The sequence below is a fragment of the Apteryx rowi genome, unplaced genomic scaffold (genome assembly GCF_003343035.1).
Source record: "Apteryx rowi isolate R43461 unplaced genomic scaffold, aptRow1 scaffold_67, whole genome shotgun sequence".
NCBI classification, from domain to species: domain Eukaryota; kingdom Metazoa; phylum Chordata; class Aves; order Apterygiformes; family Apterygidae; genus Apteryx; species Apteryx rowi.
The window spans coordinates 3,273,415-3,294,150 of NW_020450949.1; the positions used below are offsets into that span (position 1 = coordinate 3,273,415).

The 20,736-nt window shown below is 42.0% G+C and overlaps 1 protein-coding gene across 11 annotated transcripts in view; it reads right to left on the minus strand.

Annotated features, from left to right (window-relative positions):
• MIB2 (mindbomb E3 ubiquitin protein ligase 2) overlaps positions 1 to 20,736 on the minus strand; it is a 63,524-nt gene that overhangs the window by 40,185 nt on the left and 2,603 nt on the right. For 5 of the 11 annotated variants that reach the window (XM_026085476.1, XM_026085477.1, XM_026085469.1 and 2 more), the window contains one exon: positions 953 to 1,303. The exons of 1 other annotated variant lie outside the window; for it this stretch is intronic. In XM_026085476.1, coding sequence (XP_025941261.1) covers positions 953 to 1,199 — 247 coding nt within the window. In that variant the 5' untranslated portion in view covers positions 1,200 to 1,303. Of the gene's footprint in view, positions 1 to 952; positions 1,304 to 14,907; positions 14,998 to 15,919; positions 16,042 to 20,736 lie in introns of those variants that run through there. 5 more of the 11 variants (XM_026085470.1, XM_026085471.1, XM_026085472.1 and 2 more) reach the window with 4 other exon arrangements.

Sequence of the window (20,736 nt, forward strand, 5' to 3'; positions counted from 1 at the left end):
ATAACTGAACACTTAAATTGCATGCTCCTTTCATGTGTAGAGTGAAGTATCCATCTCCTGGCTTAAGGGATTCTTATGCTAAAAGTCATACCAGAATTCAACAGCATGACAAAGTCAGGAAGACTGTTATCAGAACAATTACTCCCAAAGCTTGCAAGGGAGCAGACTTTCAAAACATTTCATCATACTTTGGGTCCAACAGCAATGTGGAGATGCTGAAATCTGTCTAGAATGACATAGAATAGTCAATAGTTGATTATGCTTTAAAACAGGATGGTAGACTAGATGATTTCTTCACATCCCTTGCAGCCCTATTTTTCTATGAAATTAGGGAGTCTTAAAAACCACAAGGCAACACAATTTTTCAAGCTCAAGTCAGATATGTAAGTGACACTGGTTCCTCTTCAGAATTCATCCTGGACTGCAATGTTTGAGTGTATGTTAGGAAGCTGCGGTTCAGACTTGTCTCTCTTGTTTAAAACCTTGCAACTATTTTATGTCATCTTTCAAATTATGAGACAACATTCAAAAGGGAGGAAAAAAAAGAGTTAAAAGGAAGGAGGGAATATGAACACAAATTCTTACAAAGGAGCAGCCTCATTTTCACAGATGATTCAATAGACAAAAGTTTTGTCACTTTTCTCAGCTTCACTAAAAGTTCTTAAGCTCTCTCAATCTACTAGACCAGAGATTTTAATTCGTGCACACAAACGTACCCAAGCAATGCTCATCATTGAATTTTGTCGCCATTAGCTGGCTGATAGTACACTGCTGCTTAGCACCAATCCATGGACAGGTGGTAGTAAAAGGTTTGCATCAGCCAAGCCTCTGATACAGCTCTGAGATGTTGGCATTTAATTCAGTAAGCAGCAGGTGAAGCAGGTGTTACATATGCTAAAGAAGATTGCTTTACAGTACCAGTGGCTGTGCATCTTGCCCATGGCATACTTACCTATTTGTGCATTATCATACAGAAGAAGGTCATAAGCTCCTTGGAATCCAGTCCGATAATTGGTTCTGTTGCCTTGATCCCACTGTACGACGACAGTTTTATCTGGAGTGGTTGGGCTGCCTGTCCGACCAATCTCAACCACAGTCCCAATGTTCCCTTCACCACTGTCCTGGCTGCCCCACTTCCAGTCCACTCCACGGACTACCCGCATCCCAACCTGCATGCTGGCATAGAGGTCCAAGTCCATTGCTCTGCACAACAATCCTCAAAATTCTTCCACGTAGGGGGTCCTGGAGACAGGTACCATTATCAGCAACACATCCAGCACCATCAGCAGCATGTTTAGCACACCTAATAAGATGACATACTATTAAGCAATGTCACTCAGCACATCAGAGCAGTAACTTTCATAGCAAGAAAAGTGGATGCCATTTCAGCTCATACCCTTGGCACACAAACTCATGCTGAACAAACAGGGCCAGGACGTTTCCTATATTCCACATTTCCCAAAAGAAAAGAATTCAAACCCCAGCTCAAAGTACTTATCCCATTCTGGTGTAAACACTGTGAAAAGAGATACTAAGTAAAGAGATCATATTACTGAGGAACATCCTGAAACTCCCAATAAAACTGTTTGTGCCAACCCAAAGATCAAAACCTAGCTCCTCTGAAGTGACACTCTGCTGACTTGGATCAAGCCATACTTCAACCCAGAACACATACCTAATAGAAGGTAGAGTTTAGCCAGATCTAGGCAGCTTTTATACTTAACTCTGTCTCTACATACCATTAGCATTATCAGACTGATTATCAAATCCATAAATTCAACCTATATGGGAAGCAACAAGAAACAGAAGCAAGGCACTGGTAGAGGTGGGGAAATCCCTCATTCACAGGACTGTAATTCATTCTTGTTCCAATCTCAGCTCTAGGTGAACCCCAATTGGTTAACTACAGAAATGGGGCAGATAGCAGCTKCACTTCGTGGCATTTATGCTTCAGTTCAAATTAAAATGAAACTCATGCAAAACAGATGATTTTCACCTGCATTCACAAGAGGTGCATCTTCCCATAAATGCCCCCAACCCAGGCATGTGATAGTAAACATCAGCCCAGTGTAAATTTTATGATGTAAACCAACTTCAGAGAAGCCTCCTCCTTGGGAATGATATGGTATTGCTGGCTGGAGAGGAAGGCCAGTGCCAGTATTTGTGCTTTTCTCTGGTTCACAGACAGACTCTGGAGCAGCCTCTATACAGCAAACAGTGTCTCATCACTACTGTTACAAGATAAAAATGCATCTTTCTTTCTCATGAAATAAGACATTTCCCAGTACTATAACCACATTCAGGCCATTGGTTTTGCCACGTATCATTCCACCCTCTTAGACCTTCAGTGCTCAGAAACACTTGTCTCCTTGCTATAAAAAGCATAGGTTATTGCCATTTTAGATGAAGATTAGACTCTTCTTCAAAACACAGAAAGGAGCAGTTATGGCATCAGCCCTAATGGAGCAACAATAAACATCCTAGACCATTCTGACACTTTTAGTCTCCTCCATAAAGCAATTCAGTTCCAAAATCTTTTACACATGCCTTTGCTGCTTCTTAAGTGTCCATTAGGACACTTGAGATTATTTTGTATCAGGCAAGAAGCATGAAGTTGAAAAACTCATGAAAGATGAAAATATAGAGATAGTTACATATAGACAGATATTTGTTCTTATAGAGGTGTGCTGTGAAATGCATTTTTTGACAGGATATGCCTCAGGATAGAAGCAGAGACATTCTTCCTTCATATTTATCCTTTGGCAGAGGTTTCTTATCTTCATGGTTCAATTCTAAACTGAAGTAAAGGGAAGAACTAATTCAGCCTCTAAACGTTGTTCATATCATACCAAGAACACATTCTCTGTAGTTCTGCCACCTCCCAAAGCATTCTACAAACCCTCAACCCGTACATGAAGGAATCAGCTGCTTATCATCACATAGGTAATCACCTTTGGCTCTCTCTCACTCTTTTGTTTAACCTACTAGGCAGGAAAGTTACACAAACAGGTTTTCCATGGTTTACTTTGAATGCAGGAGAAACAGATGGACATGCTAATTCTTCTTACATTTCATTTTTAATACAATGATATGAAATCAAAAACTGCAGAGGAATAACCGAGAGGAGGGCAAAAGGGTATAAGGACATTCAGAAATTCAAGATTCAAGTTCTGAAAAATTCCTGTTATCAGTTTGAATGCTCTTTCAGTGATTTTTTTTTTTTTTTTTTAAGACACTATGGCATACCCTGAGCAAACTGGAATTTCTCACAGTTCACCTGCTAGACAAGGTACACTAAGAAAATATCCAACTGGCAATGATGTTAGCAGTGCATTAAGAAATACATTAATTGATCTGTATGTTATCAGAGGAAAAGAACTCAGCTGCTAATCCATCCGCTAATCCAGGATTAGTGTGCAGATTCAATATATTGCTTTGGTTAGTTCATCTAGAAAATGGTTAAGCTGCCTGCCCTGAGCTGCAAAGAAAACCCATTTTCTAGGATTTTCCTCTAAGATGTTATTGAGTGCAGAGAAACTCCTATTTTCCCTATATTCAGCTGGCATCAACTGTCCTGTCAGTGCAACTCATCAATTACCTGTAATTTACCATAATCTTAAAACAGAGCTCCTACAGGCTCTAGTAACAAAAAGAAGCTTCAGGAAGCTTGTATCCCCATGAATGGGATGCATCCCCATTTCTCTTTCTGAGGAAAGAAGTCCACCATAAATCAAACAGACAATTATGTGATTTATGAAAATCAGAAACTGCCTACATACTGCCCCAGCTGTAACTACCCCAAATGTGTCTATTGCTCTAGCATGTTTGATGATCTAGATGTTGTGTTGTTTACACAGGCAGAGCTAATTCACCTAATATCTAGCAGAGTCAAAAAAAACAGATGTGAGAATAGAAAAATACATTAAAGAGAAACAAGCAATCCAAGTGGCTGTAGCATCACTGCATTGTTTCACATGAACTACAGCTTCCTTTCCTGTGCTCTTTTTAACTGACAAGATTTCACACCGTTTTATTTACTGATAACAACAGATTTCCTCCTTGTCATCCTACTAAGCATGCTATTCACAGACCTCTGGGAAAATCTTCCTAGATCTTGCACCAGGAAATACCTCTTTTCTGCATAAGGAGGCATCTCAGGAAGAGAAGTCAGAACAACAGGGATCAGCATTTATGATTCCATACACCAAAGCATAGTTATACCTTGAACCTCACTGTCTCCTATGTGGTCTCTTCCATTCTGCCAAAGATATATTTGCCACCTTCCTTCATTGGTTCACATCAGTATGTCCCGTGTCCATAGAGTTTGATTTACAGTGGCCTTGGGGCAGAGGTTAAAAGGAGAGCATATCCTTCCTCAGCTTGCACATTAGATACCTTCCTTAAGACCCAATCCAATGGTTTATACCTCAAGCAAATGCCCCGATGTGTTGCCCCTAAATCTAGTTTCACCAGAGACTGGATATTGTCATTTTATCACCAAAGAACGTTCCCATCCCAATCTGTCAAACAAACTACCAACTGTCCTGCTCAGAAGTCAAGTGTGCTAGCAGTGACTGTCATTGTAGTTATATTGCATCCTGCTAGTAGGAAGCATAGGAAATGCAAGCTGCAGGCAGTAGATCTCAGTCCAGTTACTCTCCCCCATTTCTGTGCTTAACCTGAAGATATCATATAGGGATGACAAAACGAACACACTCTATATACCTCTATATAGGTATACAGTATACCACACATCTGTCTCACCAATCAGTACAGGCTAACCCAAGAGTAAGCAAAACGCTGGCAGTAATGACTGCGCTTGTACAGTATATTCAGTCCCTCTCTGCACAGTATTGTGTGGGGCAACAGGCAGGAACAGAAACTAGACCATGAAAATCCTCTTAATTTGCAGACAGAAAAAATCCACACAAGTATCCCCCTTTTTCAGAGATATTTCCTGCTTTGAAATCACCTTCATTCAAAATGATAAGCAACCACCCCAAAGCCTTGAGAATAAAAACCCAGAGAAGGAGAGAAGCAGGCCTTCAGAAACAAACAACTCCTCCCCCAGTATCAGCAACAATGGGACTAGTTGCTGCACGTGCATCTCCCTCATGACTGGGGGGGTGGGGTGGGGGACCAAGATTGAAAGATTATTTTCTATTTAGATTAAACCTTAATTACAGTCCAGCTGGTATTTTTAAAATGGCAACTGCCTCTAGCAAGCAAATTGGAAGCCCCTTCTCTTCATAGCATCATAGGCAAATTTAACTCCAACCCCACAAAAAAATAAATGATAATTAAAAATAAGGGCAAGAAATTTCAGCTTTTTTTTTTCCAGACTGATCTAGCTACAGAAGAGGCCTGACCTGGTGAGTGGACACCTCCGTACTTTATTCAAAACAGGGACCTTCACAGCTTTAGCACAAATGGGAAGGATATGCAAACTAATCAGACCATTCCAAGGCACAATGACTTCTCTAAAATATCCAAAAGCCTTATACCAGAGTACCAGTGTATGAGGGAAAAGAACTGGGCAAGAAATAAGGCACAGAACTCCAGTTATCAGCCCTTGATTTCAAATTCAGGAATATGCGCAACAGCTACCTGAGACACAATGGCAACAGGAACAAAAAAGCAGAGACTGAAGCTGGAAGAGAGAATCACGGAAACACCAGTAGCATGATTTTAGCAAAAAAAAAAAAAAAAAGTTTTCTGAATTTTTGAGGAAGACTCTCCATATACATCTTACCATATAATACTGCAGTGATGAGTTTCACTTGCCCAGCAAATTAGTTTTGGGACTGATTTGGGGATACAGGAAATTTCAAAGATGCATATGAAAGAAACATGTCCATTTTCCAGAAGTAACAGCAGTTAAAAAAAATGCCAGTGTCAGAGAAATGTCAGTCTTTGCTGCTATTTATCAATGCTAGCTACAGCAGCAGCAGGAAAGGGTGGGTAACTAATGAACAGTAAGCACAGCAGTCTGTGCTGGGATCAGTAAAAGCTTGGGGTATCCTTTCCAACTGTTGCCATGGCAATTGGTAAATGAAGCAAGAACAATATAGATGCAACAAATCCACAACTTTTTTATTAAATCAAATAGATGGTCAAAGCCTGGTTTACAGAACTCTTTACCAGAACAATCGGACAGAGGAGTTCAGGAAGCATCTACCACCAGCTTTCAATATTTAGGGCCAAACTGCTTCTCTGACTTTTAGAAAAAAATCTACCATAGCATTCTTTTCTCTTTGGGCATCCCTAGTTCTCCCTCTTAGGCTAACCATAACACCCAGAATTTTCTGAAAATCTCAAAAGCACAGGATTCTAAGGGCCAAATTGAGCAGGCTCTGAAAGCACAGTGAATCTTACCAACTGCCATGACATAGAGCCAGTTCAAGCCAGCTTGACAAACCAGCTTCGGGGCCCTACTCCATGGAAATGTGGACAAGTTAACATGCTGTCTACTCAGACATGGCATTAGGAGCATCTTTGTGCCATGTGACTTGTTGCTAACACTACTGCTTACCCATAAAGCAACTGAAACCACTGAAGCCTAAAAATAAACTCTTCCTCCAGCCAACTATCCCCTTTTAAATGTAAGGAGGAGTAGGTTGCTGCAGAATCAAGTTTCTAGCATGCAGGAAGGGCTTGATTTCTGTTCAGCTTCAGCATTTCTCTAGCTTCAGGCTTTTCCTGTTACTCATCACTGTGACTTCTAAACACCTCTCACACGAGAGCAACAGCAAAAGCAAATGTCCTTGTGAACTTCATAGCATCTTTGTTTCTAATCATCACTAAAAGATGTCTTGGGCAATGCTTTCATTTAGATTTCCTTTGTGCAGACAGATGCAACACTGCTGAAAGTTTAAGGTGCACCAGTATTCATTGTTGTATTTATGGAAGCAGAATTTAATCAAAGAGAAAGAACACCCTTTTTTAGAAAGCATTGCAAAACCTAATGATATTTTTATGATTTTCTCTTCCTCCAGATCAGAGTAAGTAAAATGGATACTTTATTGTTTTTACTAAGAGGCAGAACTACTTTTTTTAAGGGCTGCTATCAACCAGTCAAGACAGTCAAACCCACCGAAGAAAAAACAAATGGAAATTGCCAACAGTACAAAGGTACAACAGGAGAAATGTAGTTCAATCACCACTACATGGCTTCTCCTAAAAATAAAAATCCTTCYGTTTGATCCATATGAGCTGGTGGAGGGAGGTAAGTAATAACAGAGGGAAAAGCAATTGTGCACTGAGAAGAGGAAGCACTATGATCCATGCAATTTGTTAGATGAGGAGAGTGCTGTTCCCCAACCCTAAAAGCTTTACGCTATTTCAGTGGACTGTGCCCCTCTCCCCAGGAATGAATGAAGCATCACAGTCTTCACAACACTTGGTATTTCAAGGAAGGCAATACCAGTTTCAAAAATTACTCAGCATAAAAGAATATTCCAGGCTGTGTCTCAAACCCATAAAATTTAAGTCACTGCAGTATAAAGGAGGATGGTCCTGATCTAAAAACAGCAGAGCAGGCTGACACACTGCAGATTTTGTGTCTCTTTTGAGACAGGCTCGACAGAGCAGTCTAACAGCAGAATGCCAACCTCAGTTCAGAACTGCCTTGGTCATAGAAACTTGTAACTTACATACTGATAAAACCTTATTTTCTCTGCGCACCTTCCCACCTCTTTACTTAGAGGGATGCCACAGACATCTCTTCTTCAGACTGCCACTGAAATACACAAGCCTACAATAAAGGCACTTGTAGAAAAAGCCCTGGAGAAATGTACCATTTCAACTTGCATTGTGAATTTATTAACTGATGCAATATGACATACCAACATCAGGTGTCAGGTTGCAGAACTGCCAATATATAGCAATCTCTATTGATACCACAGGTGCCTGAAATGGCCAGAAACAAATATTCTTATCAGGTTGCAAGAACACAAATCGTCTAATCAGTAGCCCATAATGAGCTGGATCCATAAGAAAACAGACTCTTACTGTTATCATATGCATCAAGCCTCCCTTGGTCCTGCATGTCTGTATGATCTGTCTCATAACAGTTGCAAACCCACCCATCCCACAGCTCTGATCTTACAGTCTAGGACTCCAACAGGCATCAAAGTTACTGCAGTTCAGCTGTGCACTTGTGATGCTGTTAATGGAGTTTTCTGTGCTACAGTGCTCACTGATCTGAAGGCTGCATTCTTAACGTGAATCTTCCATTTTCACACAAGACGGCACCAAATGCACTGCCTTCCCATCTAATCTGCAGGGGTTGTAGGCAATGCAACACAACAAGAGTAAAGCACTTTTCGAAACCTTTACAAGATGCATTACAATGTGCATGCAGTCTAAGTCTTTGCAGAGACCAATATTATTTACTTCTGGAGTGGAAATGCTTCACTCATTAAAACAAACACTCCTGGCTCCTCCCTCAAAGCTGTTTGGGCCATAATTGTTCCAGGCAAGGACAGGTACAGATGCCAGAAATGATTCACAGGGAAAAATGTCAGCTTCCCATTGGAGTTTAAAGTAACTATGAACAAAATCCATCATGAAACACAATCACATTCCAGATTCCTGACCTAACATTCTTAAAGTAACAGTCCAGATGCAATTTATCAATCCATTCTTAGGAATGCATAGTAATATATAATTGGAAGAAATGGAAAATACGTTGGTGCCTTCTGTCCACAACATTTTAGTTGCAAAAACTGTTGCAACTTTCTGCTAATATTCAAATTGCCTTGTTGATAGAAGGTGCTCTAGAGGTGACCTAAAATCTGGCTCATAAGAGGCAGCGGTTGCTGCTGTGTATCCACAGCAGTGGATACACAGTAAGCAGAACTGAATGGTGGTATAAGCAAAATGACAAAACCAGTGCATATAACTTGGTTATCAGATTATTTCAACAGAATGGTAAACAGAGGAAGGTGCAGCTGTTGTTTTTTTTTTAAAACATAACAACCAATGACATTTTTTTCTTTTTTTAAACAGAGATATTTTGCAGTTAGAATTGTCTTCTCGAGTGAATTACCTCCACCTTAGAAAGCTTTGCCTGTCCTAAGGACGCTTCCTTAAGCATTGTCCATAGCAAACGCAGACTGTGCACTTCTGCAGCAGAGCAGCACAGTGTTTGCAAAGCTCAGACTTTCATGTTCCTCTAGACCTCCTAATTTCTTAACATCATTTATGAACTCACAAGGAGACAGTTGCAATAGAACTCTTATTATGGGGTCTTTTCTACAGTGGCTCACTTGAGCCTAAAACACCCAGCATTCCCAACTGTTAATTCATAAGCCCCACAATAAGCTGTTATTACACTAAGCATTTTGGAAAAATAATACCATCCACCTCTTATTAATTTCAACCTGACTTTTCCTGCTCCCTGGCCCCAGCCTGTTATTTTGGATATCATATCTCTAATAACTGGAGATCTGCAGTATCCAGCATCTACCAAGGAGGTCAGGCTATCTACTCATTTTCTTACTCTCATTCCAAAAGACGGTTTGTCAAGGAACACAGAATAAATGTCTGCTACAAACCTCCAAAACTGATTAAAAAATGCGATCCTATGGAACTGGCCCCAGCACATTAGAGCAGGAGAAATCTCTGCTCTAAGAGATAATGATCAGGCAGAAAGGTTTCCAAGAGAGTCATCACTGTGCCAGAGCCTAAGTAAGCCAGAGCAATGGCCTTGTGGGGAAGTGCTTACTTGACCAGGACCTCCTGCCATTAACCCTTGTGAGCTCCTGCCACCGCCATGTCTGCTATGGTCCAAATCAGCAGCACTAAAGCCAGAGCTCAAACCTTGTTTTGCTTCTGCCAGCCCCAACCAAGTGGAGCAACCTTCACTTGTCTGAGACAGGGATGTGGGGCAGCCACACCCTGGGAGTGGTGAGAGCCTGAGACAAGGGGCAACAAAGGGCCACCGAAGGGCAGCCCCACACGACCTCCCTCTGCGCTCCCACTGTAGCTCCTGCACGCACTGCTGCAGGAGAGCAGGGCCGAGCTGCAAGCCCTCTGCCCAGCCACCCCTGCAGCAGCACCCCAGTTACCCGCAGGCGGGGAGCAGGCACACTGTCACGTCAGCCCGCAGATGGATAGCCGGCTGCTTGGCGCCCACCGCCCCGTGGAGGCACTGTGGGCAGCCACCACCACAGCTCCAGGCAGGCAAGGTCTAATGCCTGGGGCCTGGGCAGCCGAGAAGCTGCAGCTTCTGCGGCAGTGCTCGCCTCGGGCAGGGGCCGCTGGATCGCCACAGTGAGGAGTGCAGGACAGATGCAAGGATCCGGCTGCTAGTTTCACCTCCCGGCAGGTGGCCCTCAGCCCACCCCTGCTCCGCAGGCATAGCCAAGGGAATGCAACTGAGCCAGGACACACGGAGATGTTCCCAGGCAGAGACAGCTGCTGTCCTTCCCATCCTTATTGGTGGGCTACCCTGGGCACCACAAGCCTGGCGCCATGCTCAGGAGGCAGATGTGCAGCCCACCTCTCGCTCTGACGTCTGCCCCAGAGAGCCCCCTCTCTCCCAGGCTCAGAGGAAAGGGAGGACCTGGGTGCTGCCCTGCTCAGGACCCGCTGGCAATCTGTCCCCCTGTCCCCCAGAGTGAGTTGCAGGGACCCATCCCCAGGGCTGCAGGGCTGTGAGCACAAGGAGGCAGCTCACTGAGGGAGGAGAAGATCTGAGCTAAGTGTGAGCACAGAACCTCCCTCTTCCACCACCGTCATTCAGCACAGGCAATGACAGCAACAAATTTTTGCACCTAGGACAACAGCGTAGGCTGGTCCAGCCCTGCGACTCCAGTCTGTTTCCCTCCAGCCATGAGCTGAGCTAAAGGCTGCGCTTCCTCCAGATAGCCCAGGCAGCCACTTGGGACCAGATTCTCTCCCCTTGAAACTATTTGCATCAGTAGTGAGTGAGTGAGCAGGAGTCTTGTTTGGTCCTTCATTGCAGAAAACACTGAAGAGAGTCCCAGCTCTATTCTCCAGACTGCTGGAGACAAACATGTGTTTGTAGCTCTCAGTTTCTTTGGAGAATGGCCGTAGTGAGCATCATTTATTTTTATGCTTTAGAAGCCGTGAACACTGCCCAGACAACCATGACCACAGAGCCAGAATATGCACAAATCCTTCACAGTTATGTTTTGCTCCCTCTTTAAGGCTCTTACTAACATGAATGCTCTGAATGCAACAGTGCTAGGCCTTTGACTTAAACATGACTATGCAACTGGCTATACTGGGATGGAACATGAACATGGACTGCCAAACAAGTGAGGTGAAATCCTCATTTTGATGAACCCTAAGTGATCTGGACAATCTTCACAAGAGTCAAGATTTCCTCTATGAATTCTCATTTAGGGATAGAAAATACATAACTTCACTAGGAGAAAAAAACACTCATGTCCTCTGCCCACAAAAACGGGCAGATCAACATTTCTTGAAACTCAGCATTTGTTTGTTCAGTATTTATTTTGTTCATGCTGTCCTCACAGCACAACTGTGTAGCTATAAACCCCTTCTGCTGCAAAACCTTTAGCACATAGTATACAGTGCAATAAGTAAGAGAATTAAGCTTTGGCATTATCAGCACAACTCAGAGGTAGAATAAGCACCTTATTTCAATCAGAAGAGGCTCTAAGGAGTTTTACAACAGCCCCATTTTCTGAGGCCTGCCCCCCCATTCCGAGTTCCTCTGTCACACAGATAGTAAAACAGCAGCACAGAAAAACTACATAAGGCCTTGAGTTATTAAATTAATTTGCAGCAAACTGGGAGTTAATCTAGATTCCAGTTATCTCCATAGTCTATCATTCTCTGTGAAACAGAGGTAGAAGAAGCAGTAGCAGCATAGTAAACTAGCACTGACAAGATTCTTCTATTGAAAAGCACCACAAAGTGTTGAAAGGACCAGGAGAACAGAGTATAATTAAGAGAGCTATAAATAGCTCTCAATACAAATCAGTATTTGCAAGCAGCAGTAACCTCATGAAATGGATGGAAATGTTTACAGGGATCACTAAAACGGACAATGATCCTTTTGGATCAGGGCTGACAGAATCAGTGCTGATAAGAACTTAACAAGCAGAACAAAGTTATGCCAGGGATATTCAAGCTATGAATTTTGTCAGCAAAGGAGTGGATTTATGTCTCAGTATTTGGTCCTCAATTCATCTCTTTCAGGAAAGAGGGGACATACAGGCAGGGCCAAGGTTTTGTGCATAAAGACACTATTCGCCTGACATCAGAAAAATCATTGCAAGCCAGTTAGTTCTGTCATGACAAATGTCACCTGCTTTATCCTTCCTATCCTATCCCAATGTAGACCGGGCAAACCTCATAAAACGTTTACTAGCTTTCAAGAGACACATAGCGCACACAGCCTGGAACTGAGCATATGACCAACACTGTCTGTGTCAGCAGAAATCCAAAATAACTTCACTGTAGTGCAAGCAATCAGAATGATGTTGCTTATTCTTCAAGAGGCAGTTCAGTAGTAAGATTCCAAAAGACACTGTGGTGACCTTGCTGGCCTTCCTGTTCAGTTCCGTGGGATTTTGCACAAGAACAAAGGCCTGCAATTCAAGTCAGGATCTAAAGAGATCATTCCCAGCAAGTGAAGAGACACCTGACTCACTYGGGACCAGTTCTCCAACCATTCTTTTATTAATAAGCCTCTGAAGTGGTTCCTAATCACTCTAAGTATTCTATTTTAAGCTCTCCATAAATACACACACATTTTAACTGCTCGCTTCTGAGAGAACTTCAGGGACATAGCACCATTAAAAAAAGTCCTATCAAACCATTAAACATTTAGATTGATCAAGTACTGCTACGGTAAAGTCTCAAGATTTACTTTTGTATCATTAGTCCTCTCACTGAAAAAATAAACAGAGATTCAAACATTTTAGATTTAATGTCTAAATTAAGCTAAGGCATCTCCACTGGCTTATACTGGCTTAAAAACTTTTGCTGTGGCTGTGCAGGCTTTTGACCACACTGTTTCTGCACTACACTTCACAGGCATTTGCCCTACAAAAATAGGATTTGATAGGATTTTTCCCTTATCTGACAGAAGCACTGCTTTTGTGAAACCAATACAAGTTCAGTAGCTAACCACCTTGCCAATGCTTACCTACACAAACAAGTTTTGCCTCTAACTTCCCTACCTGAAAAATAGAAATAAATACTTCTGTGTTAAAGATTCTCTACTAATAAATGACAACTAGGATCAAATACCTCTGGCCAGGGATTAAAGCTAAGTTAGTCATTACCAAAACTAGTATACAAGCCAATAAACTCAAATTCAGGCTGACTCCTCATTTCTTTCCCCTCAGCAAGTGGCAAACTCCCAGGACACCACAGCAGCAAATGCACGTGCTCTCACCAGCAGAATCCAGTGTAATTTCTCCCAAGGATAAATTCACTTCCCACAAATAAATATGTTCACTACAAATGAAAGCAGACCAGGCAACCACCAAGACCCACATCAAGTAATCCTTTGATTTACCAGCACATGAGGCTGCTCTTGTGGCTTTTATCCCCTTCTGGATCCCAGGTGAGGTTAGGGGACATTATTGCTGCCAGCTGGCTGTGGTGCCCTAGGTATGGCTGCCCTGTGTGACTACAAGCTAGGAGAAGGCCCTGACTCCCAGCACTCCACCTGAACTGTGTGTGTACTCAGTCTCCAGTCCTGAGCAGGGGCCCTGTCTGGAGACTAGCCTGTTCCATGGTATGTTATTATCCCAGCTCCAGGTTCGATATTCAGCTCCACCACTTGCAAATCACTTCTTGAGTCTTCTCTCCTTGTCTTCTCTGAACTTTTGCTTTCTACCTAAACCATTCCTATTCGACCCCCAAACTCCTCGTATGGAAATACATGTTCTAATTCCCTCCAACTTTTCAGGATGGAGTCTCCATCGAGTCCTCAACTCAGGCTGTCACCTGCTTTCAAGCAGCTCCCCTACTACTCAAACAAAACCCTTGCCTTTTTAGCAGGTCCCTTTTAAGTAGCTCCCTGGTAATAGTGCCTTTGGGCTGATCTGCTGTTTGTTCTAACTCTTTGTTCCTTTCACATACAGCAGCCAAGCCCTGTCTGGCAACTTTGCTCTTTGCTAAAACTGTAGCATAAACTGCTAAAAACAAACCCTGTCTAAAGTGCTGCGCAAATCATTGCTATATCTACATACAAGTCTTTCATTAGCACTCAAATGCCTGTTTTAAGAAAAGCCAGCGACATATAAGCACCATATCAATCATTTACCTCACATGTAATTAGCACATTATTTTTAAGAGGCTCTGAAAAATCCTCTCTACTCCAATTGCCATGTAGTGGATAATTTTGCAGGTACTACTTCCTCTTGTACCAATTGCAGCCCTAACAAGCACGTATGATTGACTGTCCATTCTGTGCAAAAGTGCAAGAGGCCTTTACCTAAACTATAAACTGGCATTTCAATGAGAGCCATTTATGGGCAGAAGTTGGTGTCAGACTGTGACCATATTTGGAATTCATAAGTCAGCAAGTGCTCAAACCTCCCTGAGGTATAAGATGTGCAGGCATGCACTTTGCTAAACAAAACCCAGACGGCAAAACTTATGACTCAAAACATTCTCCCTCTGTCTTCATCTGCATGAAACCAAATAACCTGAGTTTAACTGCATACTAAAATTTTGTTAGTTGGGAGAAATTCAGGCTAGACTGAGACTCTGGACGCAAAAGTCAGGAATACCACGTTCTTTTGTGACAGTCTATTTTGGGATTTTATTTTTTCTTCAGCCTAGAGTTTACTGCTGATACTTTGTTGGCTAGAATGGAGTGTCAAATTGTCAAAATATTTATGGCTCATTGATGTTTTTTCTGTCTAGATGAAAAAGTTAATGCAAGTTACTTACGTGACAGGACAACAGGAACTCTCTCGTAGTTGTAAATCCATAGATATCAAAATGCATCTCACAGAAAAGAGGGAAAGGGTTTCACTGGATCTGGGAATGTTCACAAACATGAAAAATACAGAAGGGTCATGAGAAAAAGACTAACTTTAAGGTACAGTCTTCTTCCACAATGCACACTTCCTGTGGTGTTTTCCTATCAGACACTGAACTAGGACAATTTATCACTTGTATTTCTGCTCATTTTCACTGGTTTTGTGCAGCCTGTGGACAGCAGACACAGCAGGGGCTGGCTGTAATGGAAACAAAAGGCTAGAGGGAATATTTCCATCTCTCTTTTAGGAATACGTTTATTCTAGTATCTGTTGTGCTATGCTAATTTACATAAAACCCTACTAAATGAAAAAAGTCACTTAAGTATAAAGATTAATATTAAATCATAACATATGATAAAGATTTTTTGCTTTCAGAACAGCTGTTTCAACACATTATTAATTCACAAACATTTGGGCTCTAATACTACCTCCTAACACAGCACCAGTACCAGTCCTGTTTCTTGATGTGGAAAAAGATGCAGTAAGACCCACTTATTTGTTTATTGTTTTCCAGATCTGATTCCACATACAAAGAACAGCACTGTCAGATCAGGTCTTTGTTTATGCACTGAGACTGTAGAACGAGGATCGGGTTGTAAACTTAAGTAAGCAAGACTTGGACTACTTAAGAAGGACTTGCTTCCAAGGAGGAAAGTTTGCTGATCAAAGCAAGGGACTGGCAAATCAAAGCCAATCACTTCCATGTCACRAAAGAATTGTAACAATATCAGCCCAAGTCCAGAAAAAAAAAAGGAACGGACCCCAATCCTGACAACACTACTCCCCTTTGGAACAGCCATCTGATTCTAACTAAATAAGAGAAGCAATGAAAACCTCACTATCAGGGTCTCACCTCCATTTTGCTATTAAGCCCAGACTTTTGAACAACTAAGTTAACAGGGTATCTTGGTGAGAGGTACCTTAGTAAAATYTGATAGAACGTGCTATCATCCAGCTGAACATCTAGCCCTATTGGTAACAGGGCTGAATGAATGACTCCAACCGAAACATAGTTTGGAAAAGATACTGTATTCTTTTTATTCTGGAAGAGAAAAGAACTAGAGATCAGCAATACTTGAGTTTTCATGGCACCTATCTCACCTTACACTGCTTGATACCAGCACTTTTAAAGTCCACTGAGGTCCCTTCTCCATTTCGGAGACAAAGGTAGTTTCCAAGGCCTGACTGTAGCTAACACAAAGATGGCTAGAGAGAGTCCACTCATGTTGCAAATCCACAGTACCTAGTCACAGCACAAAAAACAAATTCTTAGTTCTCAGTGCCAGCAGAGATTTTAATGTAGGAGAGCAATACCATCTCAGCTACCATGTTACACATTTATCCATTGGGAATTAGACTAATGCCATGAAATTCCCCCTCAGCCCACCAAAAGGATTTGCAGAACTGGTTGAGGCACATAGTTCAGTATTCCAATGCTAAGCCCTGAGGTCTCAGCAATGCTTTGCTTCACAGCTCACCAATGATGGGGATATTTTTCCTTGTGCTGTCAGGATTTCTATTTAGCCTAAATTTTGCAAAATGGTATCACTGGCACAGAATGGGAGAGAAGAGCAGATGACATTTCTTTGGGTTAAATATCAGTATTAGACTAGAATGAATCTAACTAGGCAAAACCCAACACGCTCATTCAGAATTGTGACACAAACACTCAGCAATTCATCTGAGACAGTCTACGGCAGAACCAGAGGCTTCTTACTTTCATACTATAAAATACATAACCAGAAGAGGAAAATGCATCCTAGCAAAGAGAAATTGAGGAGCATATGACCTACCACTTGCTCCTTAGGGGAAAAGCAAGATGTCTGTGTTTAACAGTTTGCACATATTGGATTGTGAGGAGGTAGCACTAGGAAAAACTGACTCCACAGCCCAAAAAAATCACCACCCCATATGCTTCCAGCTGGTGAGACGGTACCCAAAAAATCCTGCAGGGTTATCTTCCATTATCCTTGTTCCAAAAGCTAGACTTCTTGGACTTAAGTAGAAATTTGGGGCTGAGAGTTCTTTGTCTGTTATACTTTATTGCTATTAAGTCCTCTGTACTTTTAAGACTAATCAGATAAAGAATACTCCCTACATTCAGATCCAGGACCACCACAACTGAACTCTTGGATAGGAGCCATGTTCCTTAATTTTCATTACAGATCAGATTCAAAAGACCATTCAGCTTGAACAGGGTTGAAGTCTCAAGAAACATACTAGTCGTAGAACTTCTTCCAGTGAAGTGCGAAGTCATGCATGAAGAGCTTGTAATCTTTTAGAGCTGTCAGATCAGAACTATGAGGTGGCCTTGAACCCCGAATTCTCAGTTTACCCAAACTCCAACTTCAAACCACCTGTGATGACAAGAGATGCAGAAAAATGAACTTACTTCCAAAACCAAGCGCTCGTCTGCATAGCCTCAGTCCAAACTGCTTTTGCCACCAAGCTCTATGTACCAGAAGGGGATCTTTGTCAGTCACAAGGAACAGAAAGCAGCACTATCAGCCACACTGTTTACCAGGAGCAGAGATACAGCACAGTATTTTTAATGAGTCAGCTCAACACTGACTAATGGACTAGACCCATGAAATAAACTGGGTTGCACAGTAGGTCAACGTTTGCTCTAGCCAGGACAAATGCAAACAGAACCTTCAGGAAACAACACTGATCAACCAAAAATAAACAGCTGTCATAGGCTTCCCACAACAGAAGTTGTGGTATACCACGGAAAGGTAAAATACCATTTGCCACCTTATGTCTAGTTGAAATTCAGATTTACAAGACACCAGCTGTCAAATACTGCAAAACATCTAGTCCCCTCTACTAACTTTTACTGAATGCAAAAAGCTTTACAGTTTAAATTGGTGGGATCAGTGCTCATCTATTCACTGGAGAATTAAGAATGATTATAAGTAAAAATCCAGATTGGGAATCTAGTGGAGCTCTCTTATTACATCCCATAAAATAATTGCTCATAAGCCTGATGAAATTTCCTTCTGGCTTTTGATGAACTGTGTTCTTTTCAGAAGGAAGAAAAACATACCAGCTCCAGTCATTTGCTTTAATTGGCTCTGACAGCTTGCAGATTGGAGCCTCAAGCCCTAAAAAGCTCAGTAGCTGGGGCTGATCAGAACCCACTTTTTGTCAATAGCAGATTTCAAAGTTATGTTTACATCACATTTCAGTTGAAAAATATCCTAGTTCCAACTGTAGCAAGTAATCACTTTTTTTTTTTTTTTTACTTGACACAGAAACAATGGTATTTTAAATTTTCCTTACTCTCCATGGAAGATCTCTGTGGCATATGAGAAAACTCACGAGCACTGCATTGAGCAACCCCTTCCCTCCTCCAGCCAAGAATCACTATCACTTTTCTGGCCACTGGCGTTAAGAGATACACAGCAACCAGCTGGCATCCACCGCACTGGTTAGGAGGACTTGCCCTTTCTCTGCTCTAAGGGCAGATCAAGAGGCTTAAGTCTAATCTATCCAGACATGCCTTTGGCCAGAGAGACATCAGCTGCATAGGAGCAGAATGAATTGAGCAGTTAGCTGTTGCTTTCCTTCCTGGTACTTAAAAAAGGTTTGGGGGTCAGCATGTACACCAATTCACTTAAAAGTTTGCATATTTTGGAAGTACAGATGTTATCTTTCAGCTCTGGATAGCTGAGTACTTTAAAGAATGCAAGAACATTTCAAAGATGGGAAATGGATCCATGGTTATATAAGGAATTGGTGGCAGGGCCAGGAATGAAGCCCACGTATCCTAGCTCAAAATTCTGTACTCCAGAGCCTTGCCCATACTAGTCACACTCCAGAACCTGGCTCTTTGTCCTCATACAACTCCCCAGGGAAACAAAGGGAAAGTGTCACCCATGATACAGTTTTTATTCTTGAATTTCTTGGGAGCACATCAAGGAATGTGGATTTTACTATCATGCTAGCACACACAACTTCTTTGTTGCCATTTTTCCCATACAGCTGGTCTAAATGCTAGAGGATTTGGTCCCTGTCCTGGGAAATACTGAATACACGCTCTCATTACAGAGGGAGCTGAAATATTTAAATTCTGTAAGACTCAAGAAATGAGAGAGACTCCACTTTCTAACTACTTCTTTAAAGGCAAGAGGAATATCCAATGATATCTAACCCACAGGAAGAGAATAATTCTAAACTGCTAAGATTATATGCAGAACATTTTTGTGCTATTCGGAGAGAAAAAATGTTCATGTTGATGCAGGCTCTCCCTGCCTGTTTTTGCACAGATGCATGTCTCCCTCTCACCATTCCAGCTATGGTTATTTACCCAATTGAAGCTAAGCACAAACACAAACACACACCTACCCATTTCTGTAGGAGAAGAACTCTCCATTGCTCAGGAGCTGTAGCTCTGATAAGAATCAAAACAACAAAATAGGTATGCAGTTTCTTTACACTCTCAAGCATTAGTCGCAATAACAAGAGATACATCACAAGTTTGAAGTAAAGGAGATACTCTACAGAAGACTAAGAAAGATACAAGCTTTTAAGTTCTACCATCTGCAGACAAAATGAACGGGTTTGAGAGGCCTGTATTTTGACAGCGATGAACTCCCAAGTGACCTATTGATGTTACTGGCTCACGACTCTTGGAGGAAATGGCTCAGTATTCTCACTGGGCATGAATGCAAAGAATGATCTTTATTTGATTAAGCCTTGCAGGTTCCAGAGAAAATCATGCAGGAGAATCAGGAAGGAGAAAATAGGTTTCCCAGGTTGGGTACGGTGCTAGTTGCCCTAGAAACATACTTCTCTCAAAGAAGAGGACATCCCACCAAAAGGCTAGGAGAGGTGGGAGAACAAAAAAAAAAAAAAAAAAAAAAAAAAGAGAGAGAGAGAGAGAGAGAGAGAAGAAAAACAGAATAAAACCCCAACAGAAATGCAAGAAGGTGTTCTTTCCTGCTAATGGCAACCTTAATAATATGACCATTTGAACAGCATGGTAATTGGATGCTTTATTAAGGTACAGGGGAAGGAACAGTGTGAGCCAGTAACATGATTTGACCTGATCATACCTTAAACAATGGAAGGAGCAAACGAGGGGAAAAAGCAAGAACAACAACAACCACCACCACCACACAAGACTTATGAGGCACTCCAGTCAGAGTTTCCAATGAGAATACGCTGAACCACGCATTGGTCTCCCTGTGAGCACATTTACAACACTTTGGCTCCCTCCCATGAATCAGAATCCTTGAAAAACAAACAAGACTCAGTCTGTCTGCTTACAGAGCTCTGCATTCTATTCCTGCAACCAGGGATCCCTGGAAAATAGCAGCTCAAAATAAAAGGGCATGATCAGTACTGTCACAAGTTGTATGGCCATTCAGCATGACCCTGAATTCTGCAGGGCCCCAGGAACAGTTCTAAATCAGAGACAATGAGAAAAACAAACAGATGAAATGGGAACAGGCAGTCAGGGGAAACATGACCTAGGAACAGCTGAGTTATCAAGCTGGAGAAAGCCTTCAGCCAAACCACAGGCAACTAAGACTGATCTCTGCAGGCAACCAATACTAATGTCACATGAATGCAATGCAGGAGATGAGCTTGTTTCAGAGGTAACTGTCATAGCTCAGATTAGCCCACTGTGGTCATGTTGCCACAGACTTGTCCATCAAGGTAGCTCAGAAAGCCATGAACATGATCCTTTCCAAACAAAAATGGGAAGAGACAGTTTCAACCACCAAACCTG